The 19,461-nt window shown below is 41.7% G+C and overlaps 1 protein-coding gene across 4 annotated transcripts in view; it reads right to left on the reverse strand.

The window, feature by feature from the left end:
* Positions 1–659: 659 nt before the first annotated feature.
* zyx (zyxin) overlaps positions 660–19,461 on the reverse strand; it is a 38,097-nt gene continuing 19,295 nt past the window's right edge. For all 4 annotated transcript variants that reach the window (XM_060921999.1, XM_060921998.1, XM_060921997.1 and 1 more), the window contains exons 3-10: positions 16,278–16,537; positions 10,976–11,071; positions 10,190–10,753; positions 6,853–7,000; positions 6,459–6,628; positions 4,923–5,101; positions 4,652–4,772; positions 660–2,934 (exon numbers count right to left, since the gene is read on the reverse strand). In XM_060921999.1, coding sequence (XP_060777982.1) covers positions 2,821–2,934; positions 4,652–4,772; positions 4,923–5,101; positions 6,459–6,628; positions 6,853–7,000; positions 10,190–10,753; positions 10,976–11,071; positions 16,278–16,537 — 1,652 coding nt within the window. In that variant the 3' untranslated portion in view covers positions 660–2,820. The remainder of the gene's footprint in view (positions 2,935–4,651; positions 4,773–4,922; positions 5,102–6,458; positions 6,629–6,852; positions 7,001–10,189; positions 10,754–10,975; positions 11,072–16,277; positions 16,538–19,461) is intronic.

Genomic DNA, 19,461 nt, shown 5'->3' on the forward strand with positions numbered 1-19,461 from the left:
GTCATTCATCACACTTTCTCCTCCCACATTTACAGTCTGATAAAATGCAACGTACAGGCCTCTTTCACAACGTCATACTCACTGGCTGGGTGTAAACCTTCTGGGTCTGAGACATGTTGATGTTACTTGAATTGAGTGTCTGAAATTCACTTCAAAAAAGAAACAATTTAATGTCTCAGATATTATTAGTAAAAATCACATACATTTTATAGGGTTGCTTGAAGTCAGTCACTCAGACTGTATTAAAATAGTCTCTCTCTCACACACACACAAGCACTCTGCTATCAGTGAAGTGTGAGGCTGGTATGAGGTGATAGTGTGAGAAGACGCATCTATGACGTGACCATGTCACACACTGCGTGGGAAGGAGCACGTTTGACAGTCACATGCATACATACACATTTAAGACAGAAAGTGTAAAAGACTGGCAAACATTTAGACAAGAGATTTTTTTTTTTTAAACTATGAATTCTACAAGTTGCATTTCATTACAGGCACAGAAATGAGAACTCCTGTTGCCTGAGGAACACAAAGTAGACTCTGGTCACTGACCTGACGACACTCAGCAGAAAACTGAGAAATTCAAATCAAGGCTTTCAATTTAATCTCATTCTCTTCTTTCCATCCTCTAAATAACACGCTTAGAAATCGAGCAGAAATGTCAGAGGTTTTTATTTTATTTTATAATACAGTACAAATGAGAGCTTGATTGCAAAAAAAAAACAAAACTCAGACCGTAAACATACACACATTCACATATTGCAAAGGAATTTAACTGAAAAAGCATGTATGTATATGTAATAAATGAATTTAAAAAAAAAAAAAGAGAAAAAACAAAATCAAGTGGCACTATAATGGATGTCCATCACATACTGTAAACAGCAGTATCATGGTGACAATGACATGACAAAACATGAGGGAGAAAATGTGAGTGTACACACACACAAAAAAAATCATTGAATACATTAGAAATTAAAGGTGTGTGTGTGTGTGTGTGTGGGGGTATTTAAATGATTGTACAGACAGACAGTGGGAGACTGTTCACCTTTAATCAACCTGTACAACACTGCAGAACTTTCTTGTTCAATTCCAAGTAGGGACACGTACACGTGAAGGAAGGGAGTGTAAAATGTACATTTAAGGAATGTAGCCTTCAAGTGTCAGAATTTCAGCTAAACATTCAGAATTTAGTCCATTTCCAGGGTAGTGTTGTACCATAACCGTCTCGTGAAAAAGACCCATTGATTTGTTCATTACAGCCTAATACTTAACCTTTAAAGCATTTGTGCAAAAAAAAAAAAAAGTCTAGCCATTCTTCCAATAATATCCAAATTTGTTTCCGATCCACTGATGCAATACACGATATGAGCTCAGCTATTTTGAGTTCTCAGTGCACCAATGTACTGTGGACAGTTTAATATATTAATACCCTCTATAAATGCACAATACATAGCTATTTATCTCAACTCCAATTATACTCATCAGTATGAAGATCAGAGCACCCGACATACAATCTCATGTCTATAGAACTGTTGCTTAACAAGCTCTAAAGGCAGTAGGTACTTAGGAGTGGTGTGTTTACAGAGAATCACTTGGGGGTTTTTTTTTAAATACTTCCCTAATCTTGGAGTTCCAGTAATATTAAGATGTTTGTGCAATGGTAAGTCATGTGCTGTTTGTCACACACAGAAGTACAACGTTGTGCGAATCCTGTCAGGCATGTCTTTTTCTACTGCTCCCTACAATATATAACGCTCTATATAGTGGCTGGTAAATGTGTAAGCGAGGGAGTGATAAGTCAGTCAGTTTTAAAACCAGCTGACCAACTAACAAATCTCAACACTTGATTCTAATTGTTAAACATTTCTAACCATTACTTATATACGAGTTGGCAGACACGTAGGATTGTTTTTATACATGATTGTGCCATGGGATGAAAACCATCAGGCTGTCATTGACTGAATACTATGCAGCATTTCCATCCATTCTTAGAATTACATTGGTAAGTGGTGGTCAATTTTTGTGCTTTTTAAAAAATATATTAATCATGCAGTCTTGTTGTATAAATGTCGCATGCAAGACAAACAAAGCGTTCATAGACTAACCCGTTATATAACACACAATTCCCTACCAGCCTTCATATGCATCTATTAAGCTGCAGGTCTATTTGGAAAGCAAATTTTCTAAAAGCATTTTTTATTTCTGCTCGGTTGCTCACTAGTTCAAACAGCTCCTATTTATTTAATACTAGTTAATTTATTTAATAAGCAACACTGACTTTCCTTTAATCCTTGATGTTTTTGTTCAGGAGGCCGTGCTAAGCTTTGAGAGTTGCTGTTTTGCCTGTGCGAAGCACGCTAGGAGCCAAAGAGTTACACTGAACTAGAGTCACAGTTATGCACTCAAATCACATCCTAAAAACCCCAGCTTCATTTGTTAAATTACACAACACATCAAAACACTGTATTCAAGCAACCGCATGCTGAGCTGGTGTACTTGTGATTTTGCAGTCAACACTGATGAAGCTGTTTGAGAAAGGACCTGGAGAAAAGGTGAACAAGGTCTTTCTAAAGGACATGCATTTAAAAAAAAAAAAAAAAGGCACAACAGAGCTGCTGTAGTTAAATTCTGGTCTTACTGAAAGCTATGGAAGAGGACAGACAAAAACAAGGCTCTATGACAAATAGTGGCAAAAGAGAAGGAGGGGAAGGGAAAAAAAAAAAGCTACACACAAACAATGCATAAAATGCCTGGAATCAAAGCAGAGTCAATCTTTGATTTTCGGTTTGGTTTTTAATGAGTGACAGGAGTCTCCACCAATCACTTCATGGTCTGCTTGGCACGCTTTGTGTGGCACTTCATGCATAGAATCATCCCATCCAATGGATAACAGCCATCAGCATCTGCCTCTATAGAGAGCGGGCGGGCACAGTCCTGGGAACAAGACGAGAAACAGGAGGAGTGTACACTGTTCTCTGTAACCCTTTACATTTCTTTAAAACCTTGCTTAAGAGTAACTGGAGCTGAAAAGTACCGTTTTACAAAAAGACAACCATCTAAGCGCCACATTTTTTGTAAATGTATTGTGCAAGACTGGCTTTTTAAATAATTTGCACTTGTAGGATGGGGATTTCTTTTTAATCTTACTTCAGTAAATAAGCAGAGCAGAGAGATCTTACCACTTTACATTCAGCTGTTTTTCCACAGCATTTTCTGACATCAAATACTTTGCATTAGGAAACCTGAAACTTTGGTCTAATGATTTTGAAATTAAAAAAATAAATGTAATAATCTTCCAGTTGGTACTTTTTACAAGTACATTATTTTCCAGCATTTTATTTCGCCAATGTATTTATTGTAATTTTCCACAATGCACTGTTAAATACATAAATGTTATTTACCAGCTGGGAGGTCCGTATCGTGAAATACCGTGACCGAGGTCTCGAAAGTACTGAGCGAGGCCCTCTGGGTCAGTATTCAAGGCCGAGGTCACGGTATTTCACCATACGGACCGACCTTAAGCTGGGAAATAATATATTTATTTTTTTCTTTACCAAATTCTAACAGAAAACGAGAGCGCCTGAAAGGGAAAACCGAGCCAAGCCGCCATTTTGAATCCTCATTCATGGCTGTAATGCAAATCGCTTCCTCCTCGGTATACAAGTGCACTTCCATGGGGGGGGGGGGGGGGGGCAAACAAACCAAAAAAAAAACCCTACATTTTGCCACCTATGTAGTCCCCTATTTATACAAAATTGAGTCATTCAGGATTCAGCCAGGGGCGGCACGGTGGTGTAGTGGTTAGCGCTGTTGCCTCACAGCAAGAAGGTCCGGGTTCGAGCCCCGTGGCCGGCGAGGGCCTTTCTGTGCGGAGTTTGCATGTTCTCCCTGTGTCCGTGTGGGTTTCCTCCGGGTGCTCCGGTTTCCCCCACAGTCCAAAGACATGCAGGTTAGGTTAACTGGTGACTCTAAATTGACCGTAGGTGTGAATGTGAGTGTGAATGGTTGTCTGTGTCTATGTGTCAGCCCTGTGATGACCTGGCGACTTGTCCAGGGTGTACCCCGCCTTTCGCCTGTAGTCAGCTGGGATAGGCTCCAGCTTGCCTGCGACCCTGTAGAAGGATAAAGCGGCTAGAGATAATGAGATGAGATGAGGATTCAGCCATGTTTTTGCTCGGTGTTAGCAATTAGTTAGAGGTTTTTAGCTTTCTCCTGAAATGTTTTTTTTATTTCTTCTTCCTCAGGGTAGTAAAACTCGCTTTCACTGTGAACACTGTCGTTATCGCTATCCATGATGTAAAATTAATGCTATTCTCCTGAGAAATGCTGGCAAAAATTAAGATTTTGATAATCTTATAATAAATAAATAAATAAATAAATAAATAAATAAATGTTGACAAAAAAAAGCTACTATGTTTTTTGTTGTTGTGAACGAGCAAGTCGCCAGAGGTCTGTAACCGGGGTCTGTATCGTAGGATACGAACCCGCTCGCCAGCCAATCAAAGTGCAGGATTTGATGGAAACCGGACCGCGAAAAAAATAATGTACAGTATGTCTGATATGAAGTAGTGGGTGAGTGGATAAATGTCCAAGAGTGAGGAGTATGAAAGAAGGGAGAGATGTTAATTAGGTGCATTTCACATCTTCATACCTCACATCGGTAGCACTTAAGGTGAAAATTCTTCTCCAAGGCTACTACTCTGAGTGTTTCCTCACTGCCAGGGTCAGGAACGATTGGCTCATTGCAGCTCACACACAGAGGAGAAAAACGTCTGTGATCCAGCAGCAGAGCAGAAGCCACAAAAAGACGGATATATTGTTTGTCAATATATTTAATATTTTCTTATATTATTGAAATACTCATCAAATCTACTGAGGAACTAGAGGCGTCTTGCTCGGTTAGGATGTGTGTAGAGGCTCACCGGTGGTAATCAGTGACACAGTAGGGGTTGTTATTGTCATCAGTGATGAATGGAGAGCCCTCCAGTGTGCAGCTACAGGCAGTGCAACAGAAACAGTGAGCATGGAAACACTTGCCCACTGCTTTCAGCACGCGATCCGTGATCCGCTCCCCACAGCGAGAACAAACTGCCAGAGAGTTCTGAACACACGAAGGCAAAAATATTTCATCTGTCCCCACTGATTTGGCACAAAATATAAAATGCATGATTCCTAGCATGCTGTAGAAAATAAAACAGAAGACATGTACACTACCGTTCAAAAGTTTGGGGTCACCCAGACAATTTTGTGTTTTCCATGAAAAGTCACACTTTTATTTACCACCATAAGTTGTAAAATGAATAGAAAATCTAGTCAAGACATTTTTCTGGCCATTTTGAGCATTTAATCAACCCCATAAATGTGATGCTCCAGAAACTCAATCTGCTCAAAGGAAGGTCAGTTTTATAGCTTCTCTAAGGTGGTGTTTACATTAGACCGTATCCGTCTCGGATGCACTGTCCGTTCACATTAAAACACCAGGAAACGACTCCACAGGCGGAACAACTTGAATCCGCCAGGGCCCACGTATTCAATCCATTACGTATCTGATCCGGTGCTGTGTAAACATTGAGGAACGAGGATACGCTGTGCTGAGCTCTAGCTGACGTCGTCATTGGACAACGTCACTGTGACATTCACCTTCCTGATTCGCTGGCGTTGGTCATGCCACGTTGGTCATGTGACGCGACTGCTGAAAAACGGCGCGGACTTCACTTCCTGCTATTTGTCCCGAATCACTGCTCGTGCGCTTCACTCGCGCGATCTGTGAGCTGCGCAGGGCCGGAGTGCGCACCCTCCAGAGGGCACTTGCTGTTCAGGGCAGAGTGATTTGGAGCGCAGGATCCCTGCGGAGCCGAGCGTATCTGTGTATTGGCGTTGCTGTGTGCACGCGAATCGTTTTAAAAACGTTAATCTGATGATCCGCTGATACGGTCTAATGTAAACCCCACCTAAAGAGCTAAACTGTTTTCAGCTGTGCTAACATGATTGTACAAGGGTTTTCTAATCATCCATTAGCCTTCTGAGGCAATGAGCAAACACATTGTACCATTAGAACACTGGAGTGAGAGTTGCTGGAAATGGGCCTCTATACACCTATGGAGATATTGCACCAAAAACCAGACATTTGCAGCTAGAATAGTCATTTACCACATTAGCAATGTACAGAGTGGATTTCTGATTAGTTTAAAGTGATCTTCATTGAAAAGAACAGCGCTTTTCTTTCAAAAATAAGGACATTTCAAAGTCACCCCAAACTTTTGAACGGTAGTGTATAGTCCCTCTGCGCCTAAAGTTTGTGAGAGCTGAGGTAAATGGTGATTTTAAGTTATACAGACCACATTTATTGCAGCCAGCCACAAGAACACCAAAAAAATCCAATATTTAAAAACGCTGTGCTCCATCACCCACTCGCAACTGCAGCATGAATTAGCGCGAGTGCAAATCTACTGACTCACCACATAACACTCCTCACACTCTGGCGTTCCATCACGGTCATAGAACTGCATTCCCTGCAGGGGGCGCTGGCAAGTCATGCAGCAGAAACAGTGCGAGTGGAAAAGTTTGTCCATCGCCCTGACTGCAGGCTGAGACCTGGACAGAGCCTCTCCACACTTTCCACACACCTCTGGACACACAAGCATGGACAGGGTAAAACGAAGGAAAAAGATTAAATCGATCCATTAAAACCATGAATCCACAAAACACTGAAAGCACCATCACTAGAGACACAAACACAGTGGGAGGACACTTCTTATTTGTGCATAAGGTGAGCCATTTCTGTCACCTACGCCCTATTTATATTAAGTGAATATGAAATGGATGTGTGCAAGAGAGAGAGAGAGAGACTACCTGTAGGTGCAGAGGCAACGACTGGTGCACGGTTGTCCATGTCTTTAATAAAATCTTTGGTCATCCTTTCCAACTCTTCAACTTCTCGCATTGTCAGAGGAACACCAGTAGGGGGTGCACCTGCTCCAGGGCCTTTTGGCTGTGCAGCCTAGAGAGAGAAGAAAAAGACTCTACCTCTGCCCATAGATTCTTAACATTTCTATCTGAGGATCATGCATACTTCATAAAACAAATAATCACCACATGCACCTTGTCAATGAAGGTTCTCAGTCACAGGTCTTTCTTAAATGCCCGATAGTACATGCAGCTTCAAATTGTGAAAAATAATATTCTATCCACATTCACTGGATATGAACAATTGTGTGCGCCGATTGGCTACGCTACTACTAGGATATCAACTCGTACACCATGAGTAGAGAAAAACAAAATAACAGAGCATGTTGTTGAACCAACCGAGCACGAAATAAAAACTCTACTCGAAAACACAACCCCAAAAATTATCAAGTATTTAAAAGAAGCAAAGAATATAGTTCCCCTCCCCAAATCTCCTGCTCCACACTCCAGCCCAGTCAGTAATGCACCTTTAAGTTGGTTTGCCAACCGCCAAAACAAAAAACACCCTCAAGAAGAACCCCCCCCCCAAAAAAAAAAAAAAAAAAAAAAAAAACCACACAAAAAAAAAATGGAATAAAAAGTATTTGAGGGCGGCAGGGTGGTGTAGTGGTTAGCGCTATCGCCTCACAGCAAGAAGGTCCGGGTTCGAGCCCCGTGGCCGGCGAGGGCCTTTCTGTGTGGAGTTTGCATGTACTCCCCGTGTCCGTGTGGGTTTCCTCCGGGTGCTCCGGTTTCCCCCACAGTCCAAAGACATGCAGGTTAGGTTAACTGGTGACTCTAAATTGACCGTAGGTGTGAATGTGAGTGTGAATGGTTGTCTGTGTCTATGTGTCAGCCCTGTGATGATCTGGTGACTTGTCCAGGGTGTACCCCGCCTTTCGCCCGTAGTCAGCTGGGATAGGCTCCAGCTTGCCTGCGACCCTGTAGAACAGGATAAAGCGGCTAGAGATAATGAGATGAGATAATGAGAAAAGTATTTGATAAGAATGCATCTTTTTTTTCAAGAATTCATCTCATTCCCATCTCATTATCTGTAGCTGCTTTATCCTGTTCTACAGGGTCACAGGCAAGCTGGAGCCTATCCCAGCTGACTACGGGTGAAAGGCGGGGTACACCCTGGACAAGTCGCCAGGTCATCACAGGGCTGACACATAGACACAGACAACCATTCACACTCACATTCACACCTACGGTCAATTTAGAGTCACCAGTTAACCTAACCTGCATGTCTTTGGACTGTGGGGGAAACCGGAGCACCCGGAGGAAACCCACGCGGACACGGGGAGAACATGCAAACTCCGCACAGAAAGGCCCTCGCCGGCCCCAGGGCTCGAACCCAGACCTTCTTGCTGTGAGGCGACAGCGCTAACCACTACACCACCGTGCTGCCTTTTTCAAGAATTATCATTGCATTTTTCATAAATTTCTAGACATTTTGCAGATTTGTTTATATTCTAATGAAATGACCGTCAGACGTTTTGTATAATGGAATTTGCAAAAAAAAAAAAAAAAAAAAGTTGCATTTCTCAAAATCCAGTGAATGCGGATATAATAAAACAGTTATTCCACTCAGTCTCGTCATACATGACTTATAGCCACTATCAGCTCATGTATGACTCGATTTCATGGGATAACTTAAATAATTTAATTATGTTTTCAATACACACGGAAGTAATAAAATGGTCTCTGGACAAGTCCGCACCTTTACACCATTTTTCCCCAAAATGGCAGGATATAGGAATATGCATGAAAATCCAAGTAGCTCAGTTAGCCAGCTCAGTAACTGCTAGTGTGCACATTTAATCACTCTCATTTGATCAGGATCATTACTTAAGACCGCCATCTAGCTTGGAGTGCATGTTTTGGGGCTATAAGGACTAGAATATGCAAGCTTGTGATGTCATGAAGTGACCTGGCTTTTTCTACAAGGTTTTAAAAGGAAAAATGTGCCTGTCCATTTCAAACACCAATGAAGAGGAGGTAATAATTTAAGCATTTTTGAGTTTAAGAGCTCCCATATTTGGAGTGTAATCTTACGCTACGTTCACACTGCAAGGCTTAATGCTCAATTCCGATTTTTTTGTGAAATCCGATGTTTTTGTGAGGTCGTTCACATTAACAAATATATGCGACTTGTATGTGATCCTCAGTATGAACGAAAAGCAACCTAAAAGTGTTCCGCATGCGCATTGCAGGATACGACGACGTCACACGCAGTGAGCATGGCCAGTGTTTACGGAAGTAAAACCACCCAGTTGCGGTATGACCCATCCAATCTAGCTTGAATAGCTGCATCCCCCCCAAATGGAAATCAGCTCCCTAACCTCTGCGTCCTTCCATTGAGAAGATTCAGAACCTTCACAGCCCGAAGCGTCCCTCGCATTGATGTCATGCGCAGGGGCGCAGATACGTTTTTTTGAACTGGGAGGGACAAAAAACTGGGGGGGGCAAAGCTGCCAGCAAACCAACCCCAATATGCCTGTCAAACTTGTTAGTAACCATAGCAACCAAGCTCGAGCTCGCAACCTGTGCAGTCTGCGCAGCTCAACCAACCGAATATCAGTCTTTGTTTTATGTGAGTTGTTGCAACTATGTATACACTGCTGTGCACCTCAATAAACCGAATGGTAATTAGTCTTTTGATTTTTCCGTGAGGTTTGCCTTATGCAAAGAAAGACAGCATAGACGTTTTTTCCTCCCTATAAGTGGGGGGGACCGAGCGAGGTGAATTTAAATCTGGGTGGGATGAGTCCCACCCTCTATCTGCGCCCGTGATTATGCGCCATGTTGTTGTAACTTTTTTTGAGAGACCCGCCGCCTACTTCAGCGCAGAATAGTGACGTTTGTGGCTTGTTGATGACGTGTAAGTCGGATGAATGCGACCTGGCGGTTCAGACTGAAGTCGCATATGAAAAGAGCGGATAGGGATCGGAATTAGGACCACATATCCAAACAGCCTGGGTCGGATTTGAAAAAATCGGATCTGTGTCGTTCATATTGTCAATAAAAGATCGGATACAGGTCACATATGGGCGAAAAGATCGGATTTGAGTCACTTCAGCCTGCAGTGTGAACGCCTTTATGACCGCTCTGAGTGACTTCATCTCTAATAAAGTGATAAACTGATAAAACCCCTCCAAAGAGATGTAAACCTTCAAATAGGAGCTCATAAATCCACTTTAAAAAAAAAAAAATTATACCATCTACTGCTAAACAGACTCACTTTGGGTGGGGCTGGACTAGCCACTGCATTGCCATATGGTGATGCTGTGGAAGTGGGAGATGGTGCTGGTTTAGGTTGTGGAGAAGCTGGCAGTGGAGAGGTTTTCTCCTGATTGACAGAAAGGGAGGTTTTGGCATTACTGACAGCTGGGACAGGGGCAGGGACACTTGCTGGAGGTGCAGGAGGACCTGGTGGTGCAGCAGGTGGTGGAGGGAAAGAGATGTGAGAGGTGACTTTAGAGGCAAGATTAACCCCACGTGGAGCGGCAGCGCTCACGTTTCCAGGTTTGGGGCTAAAACTGGAAGCAGGCTGGCTGGGAGTGAATGTGGTCTTTGGAGCGGCTGCAGGTCCTTTACCCAGTGGTGGTCCCGATGCAGGAGCAGATGCTGTGCTTGTGCCACCTTGTCTCAGTGTAGTACGAGCACGCAGCTCTTCTGCCCAGGGGGCAGGCGGAGGGCGATCCTGCAACTCTGGTGGGGGCAGGAAAGACAGGGAGGGTTTGGGGGCTGTTGGAGGAGGAGCAGGTGCCTTTGGGGTGGGCACAGATGACAGTTGACTGGACACCTGGACCACAGACATGCAAATATAAGAATTGGGCTCTAGTTACAACAATGGTGTAAGCTTTAATATAGTTTTTTTTGCATTGTGTTACGGCATATTAAAAGTTAACTCAAAAGCTACAAGTGAATGGTAAGATTAAATACAAGTATAAAATTATACTCATACATACATACATACATACATACATACATACATGATCAAAAGGTCATGTACATATCTTTGTACCTTTGGACTGAAAGGTTTTCTTGTTTCCATTTCTGATAACATATCAGTTAGAGAGTCCAGCTGTTGGTCAAAACTAGTCTGCTTCTCCAACGATTTCTGCACAAAAGGAGGGCAAAAAAAAAAAAAAAAAAAAACCCTCGATGAGAAATTGCACAGGAAAGACTAAGAACATCAGAGACACGAAGCATGAAACTATGAGGGAAGAAAATAGGCCTGTTGTGAAATGTCCCTCTAATTAACAACCAATTAAGACACATCTGATCAAATTACCAAAGAAAACAACAATCAAGTGAAAAGAAACTGGTAATGACAAAGCAAAATTAGAGCCTAATGCTGGAGAGGGGAACCCAAACACCACAACAAACCATACTGCTAACTATTTGAGAGTAATTTACTCAATTAGTAAGACCCATTTGGATTGCTATAAGTTTACTTGAATGTAATCTTCTGCATTTCAGCACTTATAAACTACTTCAGCAGCTCCGCCACAATTTATAGCCCGTGCATTGTTCAGTACGAGTGCGTTTACTTTTAGTTTTACTGAGCCAGTACATGCAAACCTGGTGAAGTGTGTTCATAGCGTCAGGGACCACTTTTATAATCTGCTAAAATGTAACACGACTAGTTCAAAAATTCATGTTATCACCAATTCTAGCTAAAATGTCACTTGAAGGAAGATGGCACACTTTACATTTACAGTCAGAGCTTAATACTAGAGCCTACAGTCAACAATCAGATGCGTATTGCAGGATAAAAAGTAGCTCTCTTGTACGTGCAGTCTGTATCGCATAAAGCTTTAGAAAATCTTCCAAAATACAAAAAAAAAAAAAAAAAAGGTAGTTCAAAATACAGCTTAATCAAGTATTGCTTTAACTTCCACATGAGTGGATTCTGAGGCAACAGTAATGAAAATAAAAACAATACATCGGTGCTCATTCTACAACAGAACTCCATTTGCCACCTCTTTTTTTGCACTGTTTTGTATAAACTCAAGAAACTGTTGTGTGCGAAAATCACAGGAGATCAGCAGTTTTTGAAATACCAAAGCCAGCCCATCTGGCATCAACATCCATGCCATGGTTAAAGTCAGATCACACCATTTCCCCATTTTGACGTTGGAAGTGAACATAAACTGAAGCTCTTGACCTGTACCGGAATCATTTTATTACACTGGATAAGGGTATAAACGTGCAGGTGCACTGGTGTTCCTAATAAAGTGGATGGTAAGTGTACAGTACCAGTCAAAAGTTTGGACACACCTACTCACAGGTTTTTCCTGTATTTTGACTTCTACATTGTAGAACAATAAAGACATCAAAACTATGAAATAACATACAGAACATGTATGGTAAACAAAAAATAAATGAGTTTTAGATTTGTTACAGTAGCCACCGTTTATCTTGACGCTTTGCACACTACTGGCATTTTCTTAACCAGCGTCATGAGGTCGTCACCTGGAATGCTTTTCAATTAACAGCTGTGCCTTGTCAAAAAGTTAATTAGTGCAATTTCCTGCCTTCTTAACGTGTTTGAGATTAAACAGTAAATAATAAATTCTCATCTCATTATCTGTAGCCGCTTTATCCTGTTCTACAGGGTCGCAGGCAAGCTGGAGCCTATCCCAGCTGACTACGGGCGAAAGGCGGGGTACACCCCGGACAAGTCACCAGGTCATCACAGGGCTGACACATATGGCCCTTTTCCACTACCCTTTTTCAGCTCACTTCAGCTCGCTTCAGCTCACTTCAGCCCGACACGGCTCGCGTTTCGACTACCAAAGAACAGCACGACTCAGCTCGCTTCAGCCCTGCTTAGCCCCTAAAACTCGCACCGTTTTGGAGTGGGGCTGAAGCGAGCCAAAGCGAGCCGAGTGAGGCTGGGGGCGTGAGCAGACACTCCCCTGTGCACTGATTGGTGAGGAGGAGTGTCCTCACATGCCCACACACGCCCCGCGAGCACGCTGGGATCTGTAAACACTGCAAACCCGGAAGGAGAATAATTACGAATTACGAGAATTTCTGAAGCCTTATGCGCCTCGCCTCATCTATACGCTCTTGCCAGTATCTGTTCGCGTTGTCGGTGACAACAAGCCACAGCACCAAGACCAGCAACACTAATGACTTCATGTTTATTGTTTACTATCCGGGTCATGAGACTACCGCTTAAAAGCTCACTGATGTCACTGTTTGCGCTGCTTAACGACATCACGTGACGTCCACCCACTTTCGCTAACTCCACCCAATGTGTCCACCCACTTCCAGCCAGCACGGTTCAGCGCGGTTGTAGTCGAAATGCAACTCCAACAGCCCCGCTCAGCTCGACTCAGCCGCGTTTGTAGTGGAAAAGCGGCAATAGACACAGACAACCATTCACACTCACGGTCAATTTAGAGTCACCAGTTAACCTAACCTGCATGTCTTTGGACTGTGGGGGAAACCGGAGCACCCGGAGGAAACCCACGCGGACACGGGGAGAACATGCAAACTCCGCACAGAAAGGCCCTCGCCGGCCACAGGGCTCGAACCCGGACCTTCTTGCTGTGAGGCGACAGCGCTAACCACTACACCACCGTGCCGCCTAAATAATAAATTATTTATATATATATATATATATATATATATATATATATATATATATAAAAAAAATTATATATATATATATATATATATATATATATATATATATATATATATATATATATATATATATAGTAAATAGCCCTATTCCACAACTGCAGTAATCTAGGTCAAGAACCGCTCACTTAAGTAAAGAGAAAGGACAGACCAGTATTACTTTAAAACATGAAGTGTCAATTAATAAAAATAAAGAAAAAAAAACGCTGAATGAGAAGATAGTGTTGAAATATTTGATTGGTACTTTCTTATGCACACACAATTTGTGGGTGTGATTGGTTTCCCTCAGTAACTGCCTGCATTTCTGGCATACTTTCATGGACTTAAGGTGCAAATGCCACATCTATGATTAAGACAGGCGTAACCCAGGAAGGAACATATGATGCAGCAATAATTACGCAGACGTATGAATTTTGAATTTGTGAACCCAAATTGTAGTGTTAAATCAGTATTATAATGTAGTAAAGCCCCTGGCAACTTTTCATACTTACCGTATTTTCCGGACTATACGTCGCTCCGGAGTTTAAGTCGCATCAGCCAAAAAATGCATTATGAAGACGAAAAAAACATATATACGTCGCACCGGACTATAAGTCGCACTTTTTTGAAGGGTTATTCTATCCATAGAATCTGTGATTGTATCTGATAAGCGGCGCGTGGTTACTGCGCGACTGCATTGTTTATTTAATAAACGAACAGCTGAGCAGTGATAACGCGCCCTTTGCCCTGTAAGTAGCCTAGTCTGATTATTTTAAATATCTACTACTATCTTTAATACTATCACTATCGTTATTACTAATAGCCTATATTATTATTATAACTAATATTAGTAGCCTATTACTGATGCATTAATCAGTTTGCTTTTAGAATATTTTTACCGGTAGGGCTTATTATCGCCCCATGGCTCTTTCATCTGTGTTATTAAAGCTGTAGTCATCATCGAGGAGTGTCATTCTTCATTTTTGTCGAATTTTATTTCATCAAATCAGAGGTCAAGTAGGCTATAGGTATATCATCTCCAAAGACAGGTACGGTAGTAAAAACAACCGTCTAGTGAAAAAAAAAAAAAAAAAACACAACAACCGCTTTTAAATCCCCTACTTAAATCCTTAAAATGAGTCATTTAACTCATGTCTTGTGTGATCTGATCTCCAATGGTGAAATAAACCGGTTGTGATGAGTACAGTCTGTTATTTTAGAAGATAAATGTAATATATAATTTAATATATAGACTAATAAAAATTAATATTTTATAATATAATATCACGACATATTACTGTCTGTAACTGTTTGTCACTAAAGCGTTTTCTAAGATCATAATGTCTGATATTATTATTATTTTACACACACAATAAGCGCATGTGCTTTAAGTTATAGTAAACCATCCCCCGCCTTTTTTTTTTTTTTTTTTTTGAGTCGCCGGACCCACCCACCTCCTGCGTTCTGGGACCTCCCACTTCACAAATTAAGCACTGCCTAAAATCACTACATAACTTATTTAAATAACTATAGGCCTATCATTAATAATAAAACACAGGTCAATCAAGTTTATCAAGCTGATGATTTCACTCCAAATCAGCAAATCCATTGAATTCCTCATCCTCGGTGTCGCTTCTGAACAACTCTGCCTCCAGCGGCAGACGAAGCGCCGTTTCCTCTTCTTCTGCGTGGCTGTCGTCAGACTCAGCATCAGCTCCAGTTATTCCGCGGTGAAAAAAAAAAAAATATATATATATATATATATATATATATATATATATATATATATATATATATATATATATACACGTCGCACCGGAGTATAAGTCGCATGGCCAGCCGAACCATGAAAAAAAGTGCGACTTATAGTCCGAAAAATACGGTAGTTTTATTTATTTTATTTTTAAATGCTATTATCTATTTGAGGCCAACAGAAAAATAAACAACAGTTATCATTTGAAACCATTCTGAATATCGTGTTTCCTATTGGCCAGTTTGAGTGGGATGCGATTATGGGTCAGATCTACCAAAGTATCAGAATTCGCCATTACAGCAGCTCTTCATTTCGCCCAACTCCAGAAACCAGAAGAACTCCTTTCCTGCTCACTCACTCTCTGTGGGTGACAGTTAGCAAAAGTGCATCTACTGTAGCAGCATTTTACATGCATACATAGCTGTAGAAATGTATACAATGCTAGAAATACACCAACACCTCACACAATGAAAAAAGTGCTGTAGAAGCTCCCCCCATCATTCCTAGCCACTTTACTAGCATTTGCTTGGAGTGATCAATAATAGTTCTGCACACATCCATCAAGTGTTATGAGACTGATGCCTCAGTTTTATTTTTTCCTTCAATCCAGTGTTTCTGGTGGCATAAGGGTAGCGTTCATAAAACCTTCCGGTTTAGATGACATACATAAACAGTGACTTAAATTGTGGCACTGTGTTACACCTACAATCAGTATGTGATCTGAAATGGCCACATAATTTAGATCAAGCAGAAAATAGAAATTTTGGAGCTTTTTAACTTTAATTAAATTGTGGTGAGTGATGTATATTTTTCAAATCCATCACTGGCAATGCTTATTAAATTACATTAAGGATCAAGTAATTTTTACACAGTTGAAAAACACGATACCTGTAGCTTTAAATCTGAAGTCACATTAAGTCTGTGTCTGAATTCTTACCTGAAGACTGATACCGGTGCCAGGCTCAGGGAGTGGAGGTGCGGGAGGGGGAGGGGGAGGAGGAGGAGGAGGAGCAGGAGAAGAATCTGGGGGGACGAAGCTCACGTCTTCAGGAGGTGCTGGAAGGGGCAAGTCTTCTGCAACTGGGGGAGGGGGAGGGAATGCAGGGGGAGGGGCCTCAGATGCAGGGGGTGTGAGATGACATTCTGGGGGAGGGGCTGGCAGTTCTGCGTCCACTGGAGGAGGAGGGGGTGGAAAATCTGGCCAGAAGAGGCAGGGGAATGGTTTAGAAACATGCCAGTCATAGCAATAACCAAGCACCAAATAAATAAATAAGTTGTATTGCAATATCCTATATCCTAAGGGGGGGGACTGCCATTTAGCATAATACTTTAAGAATACTTTTCAAGAATGCAGTGTCCCCTCTCAAAATTAAAAGGAAATGAGCATTAACAGCTAGTTTAATCATATTCATAGCAATGATTTAAGGGGACATGCCATAGATTTTTTTTTCTTCCCGCTTATTTTCGAGATATGAGTGATTCCACGCTTATGGGTACTGAAATGGGGACATGAACTTATTTTTAAAAATTCACCTAAAACCATTTCTTTTTTACCATCAGGTCACAAAACAGGGCGGCACGGTGGTGTAGTGGTTAGCGCTGTTGCCTCACAGCAAGAAGGTCCTGGGTTCGAGCCCCGTGGCCGGCGAGGGCCTTTCTGTGCGGAGTTTGCATGTTCTCCCCGTGTCCGCGTGGGTTTCCTCCGGGTGCTCCGGTTTCCCCCACAGTCCAAAGACATGCAGGTTAGGTTAACTGGTGACTCTAAATTGACCGTAGGTGTGAATGTGAGTGTGAATGGTTGTCTGTGTCTATGTGTCAGCCCTGTGATGACCTGGTGACTTGTCCAGGGTGTACCCCGCCTTTCGCCCGTAGTCAGCTGGGATAGGCTCCAGCTTGCCTGCGACCCTGTAGAAGGATAAAGCGGCTAGAGATAATGAGATGAGATGAGGTCACAAAACATGTAATCTTTAATGAATGATAGGTTAAAAGATAACTTTAATTTTCTGAGATGTAATAAAAACATATTTATATGCCAAAGTCAAGCCTATGAGTTCCAAAATGATGTCTGTTACATTACTTCTGTTACGATTGTCCATCTCGCGTCTGTTACAAATTAATTACAATCTAGCTCTATACCATGTTAATCTTATTGAAAGAATGCGCATGTTTATTCTACTACACATGTTTATTAATTATATTTGCTAAAACATCACCTTCCTATGTTTCAAAAAGTAATTCTACATTGTTAAAATTGAGAATATATATATGTCCACAACACTTCTGTTACATTCTGACTTTGGCATATAAATGTTTTTATTACATCTCAGAAAATTAAAGTTATCTTTTAACATATCATTCATTAAAGATTACATGTTTTGTGACCTGATGGTAAAAAAAAAAAGAAATGGTTTTAGGTGAATTTTTAAAAATAAGTTCATGTCCCCATTTCAGTACCCATAAGCGTTTTTAATCTCTAGCCGCTTTATCCTGTTCTATATATATATAGAACAGGATATATATATATATATATATATATATATATATATATGCAACTTGGGACATACTGGACCTTTAAAAGTGGACTGTTACCTTCACGGTCTATCATAGCCATAGAAAAATGGGTGGAGAGAACAGGCAGTTACAAAGCGCATGCTTCTTAGGCTACGTTTACATTACGTCGAATCAGCGGATTCGCGTTTACACTAAAACCGTTAGCCGTGCACACAGCAACACCAATACACGGATACGCTCGGCTCCGCAGGCATCCTGCGCTCCAAATCACTCCGCCCTGAACAGCGAGTGCCCTCTGGAGGGTGCGCACTCCGGCCCTGCGCAGCTCACAGAGCGCACGAGTGAAGTGCACAAACCACGATTCGGGACTGAGCCGCTGTGTGTGTGATCCCAGCGCACATCACTTACCACTTGCAAGTGGAAGGATGGCAAGCCTAAAGACAATCATAACTACACAATGGGCAGTATTTGCATCAGTATTTGCAGTATTTTCATACTTTTATACTCTTTAATGAAAGGTGATACAAGGCGGAAGTCCGCGCTGTTTTTCAGCAGTCGCGTCACATGACCAACGCCAGCGAATCAGGAAGGTGGATGTCACAGTGACGTTGTCCAATGAGACGCCAGCTAGAGCTCAGCACAGCGTATTCGCGTATTCTGAATGTTTACACAGCACCGGACCAGACACGATCTGGATTGAATACGTGGACGCTGGCGGATTCCCGTTTCCTGGCTTTTCCAGGGGGTTTAATGTAAACGGACAGTGCGTCCGCGAAGAAAACGAGACAGATACGGTCTAATGTAAACGTAGCCTTACACAGAAGCTCCTCATTTTTTTAATGACTGCCCATAGCAATCTGAATCAAGACGAAGGAGCCGTACCAACTCAGCTGTGCCAAATCTGCGTCAACTGCCAGTCCACAAGTAAAATTCTGTACTGGATTTTGGAATAGATTTCTGATTTTGGACTGAACCCTAGTTTGCTTGCATGGCCAGTCAAAGCCCTCAGGTTAACGTTAGCTGACCAGCTAATGTTACATTCTTTCCATAGCTACCGTATATTATCTGAATTGACCATAGTATTGGCATTAAAAGCAGCTTTTAGTTTGATGAATTTGTTAGCTACCATGCACTGAGGTGAGCTCCTGTCAGCACTTAAGTTAAAAAGGGTTCTTTATCACCACTTCAGGCAGTTAGCTGTTGCAAGTTCGGGTTAGCTCGGCAAGGTAGCTTACCTAATGCTAGGAATGTGACCAGGCACACACGTTATGTAAATATTTTATGCATACAATGTTATTTTTAGAAACCCACTTTAGAATATTTGTTTCATATGTCCACAAGCATCTGGATGTCATTATAAAAACAGCAGCACGAAGACCTTAGCAAAACAATTCCATGGGTGTGTTTGACAGCTCTAGTTTAAAATATATTAGCCAATCAGAGTAAATACATTTGCATATTTAATATTTTAAAGCACAGCTACAAAATCAGCCCATTTTATCCTATAGGGTTTTCATATCACGCTAAATAGAACCAACACATTCCCCCCCCCCCATTTATTTAAATAAAAAACAACCTCAAGCTTTACAAAAAGCACCTCAGAGAATAAT

This window comes from Neoarius graeffei, chromosome 5 (assembly GCF_027579695.1).
Source record: "Neoarius graeffei isolate fNeoGra1 chromosome 5, fNeoGra1.pri, whole genome shotgun sequence".
NCBI lineage: Eukaryota > Metazoa > Chordata > Actinopteri > Siluriformes > Ariidae > Neoarius > Neoarius graeffei.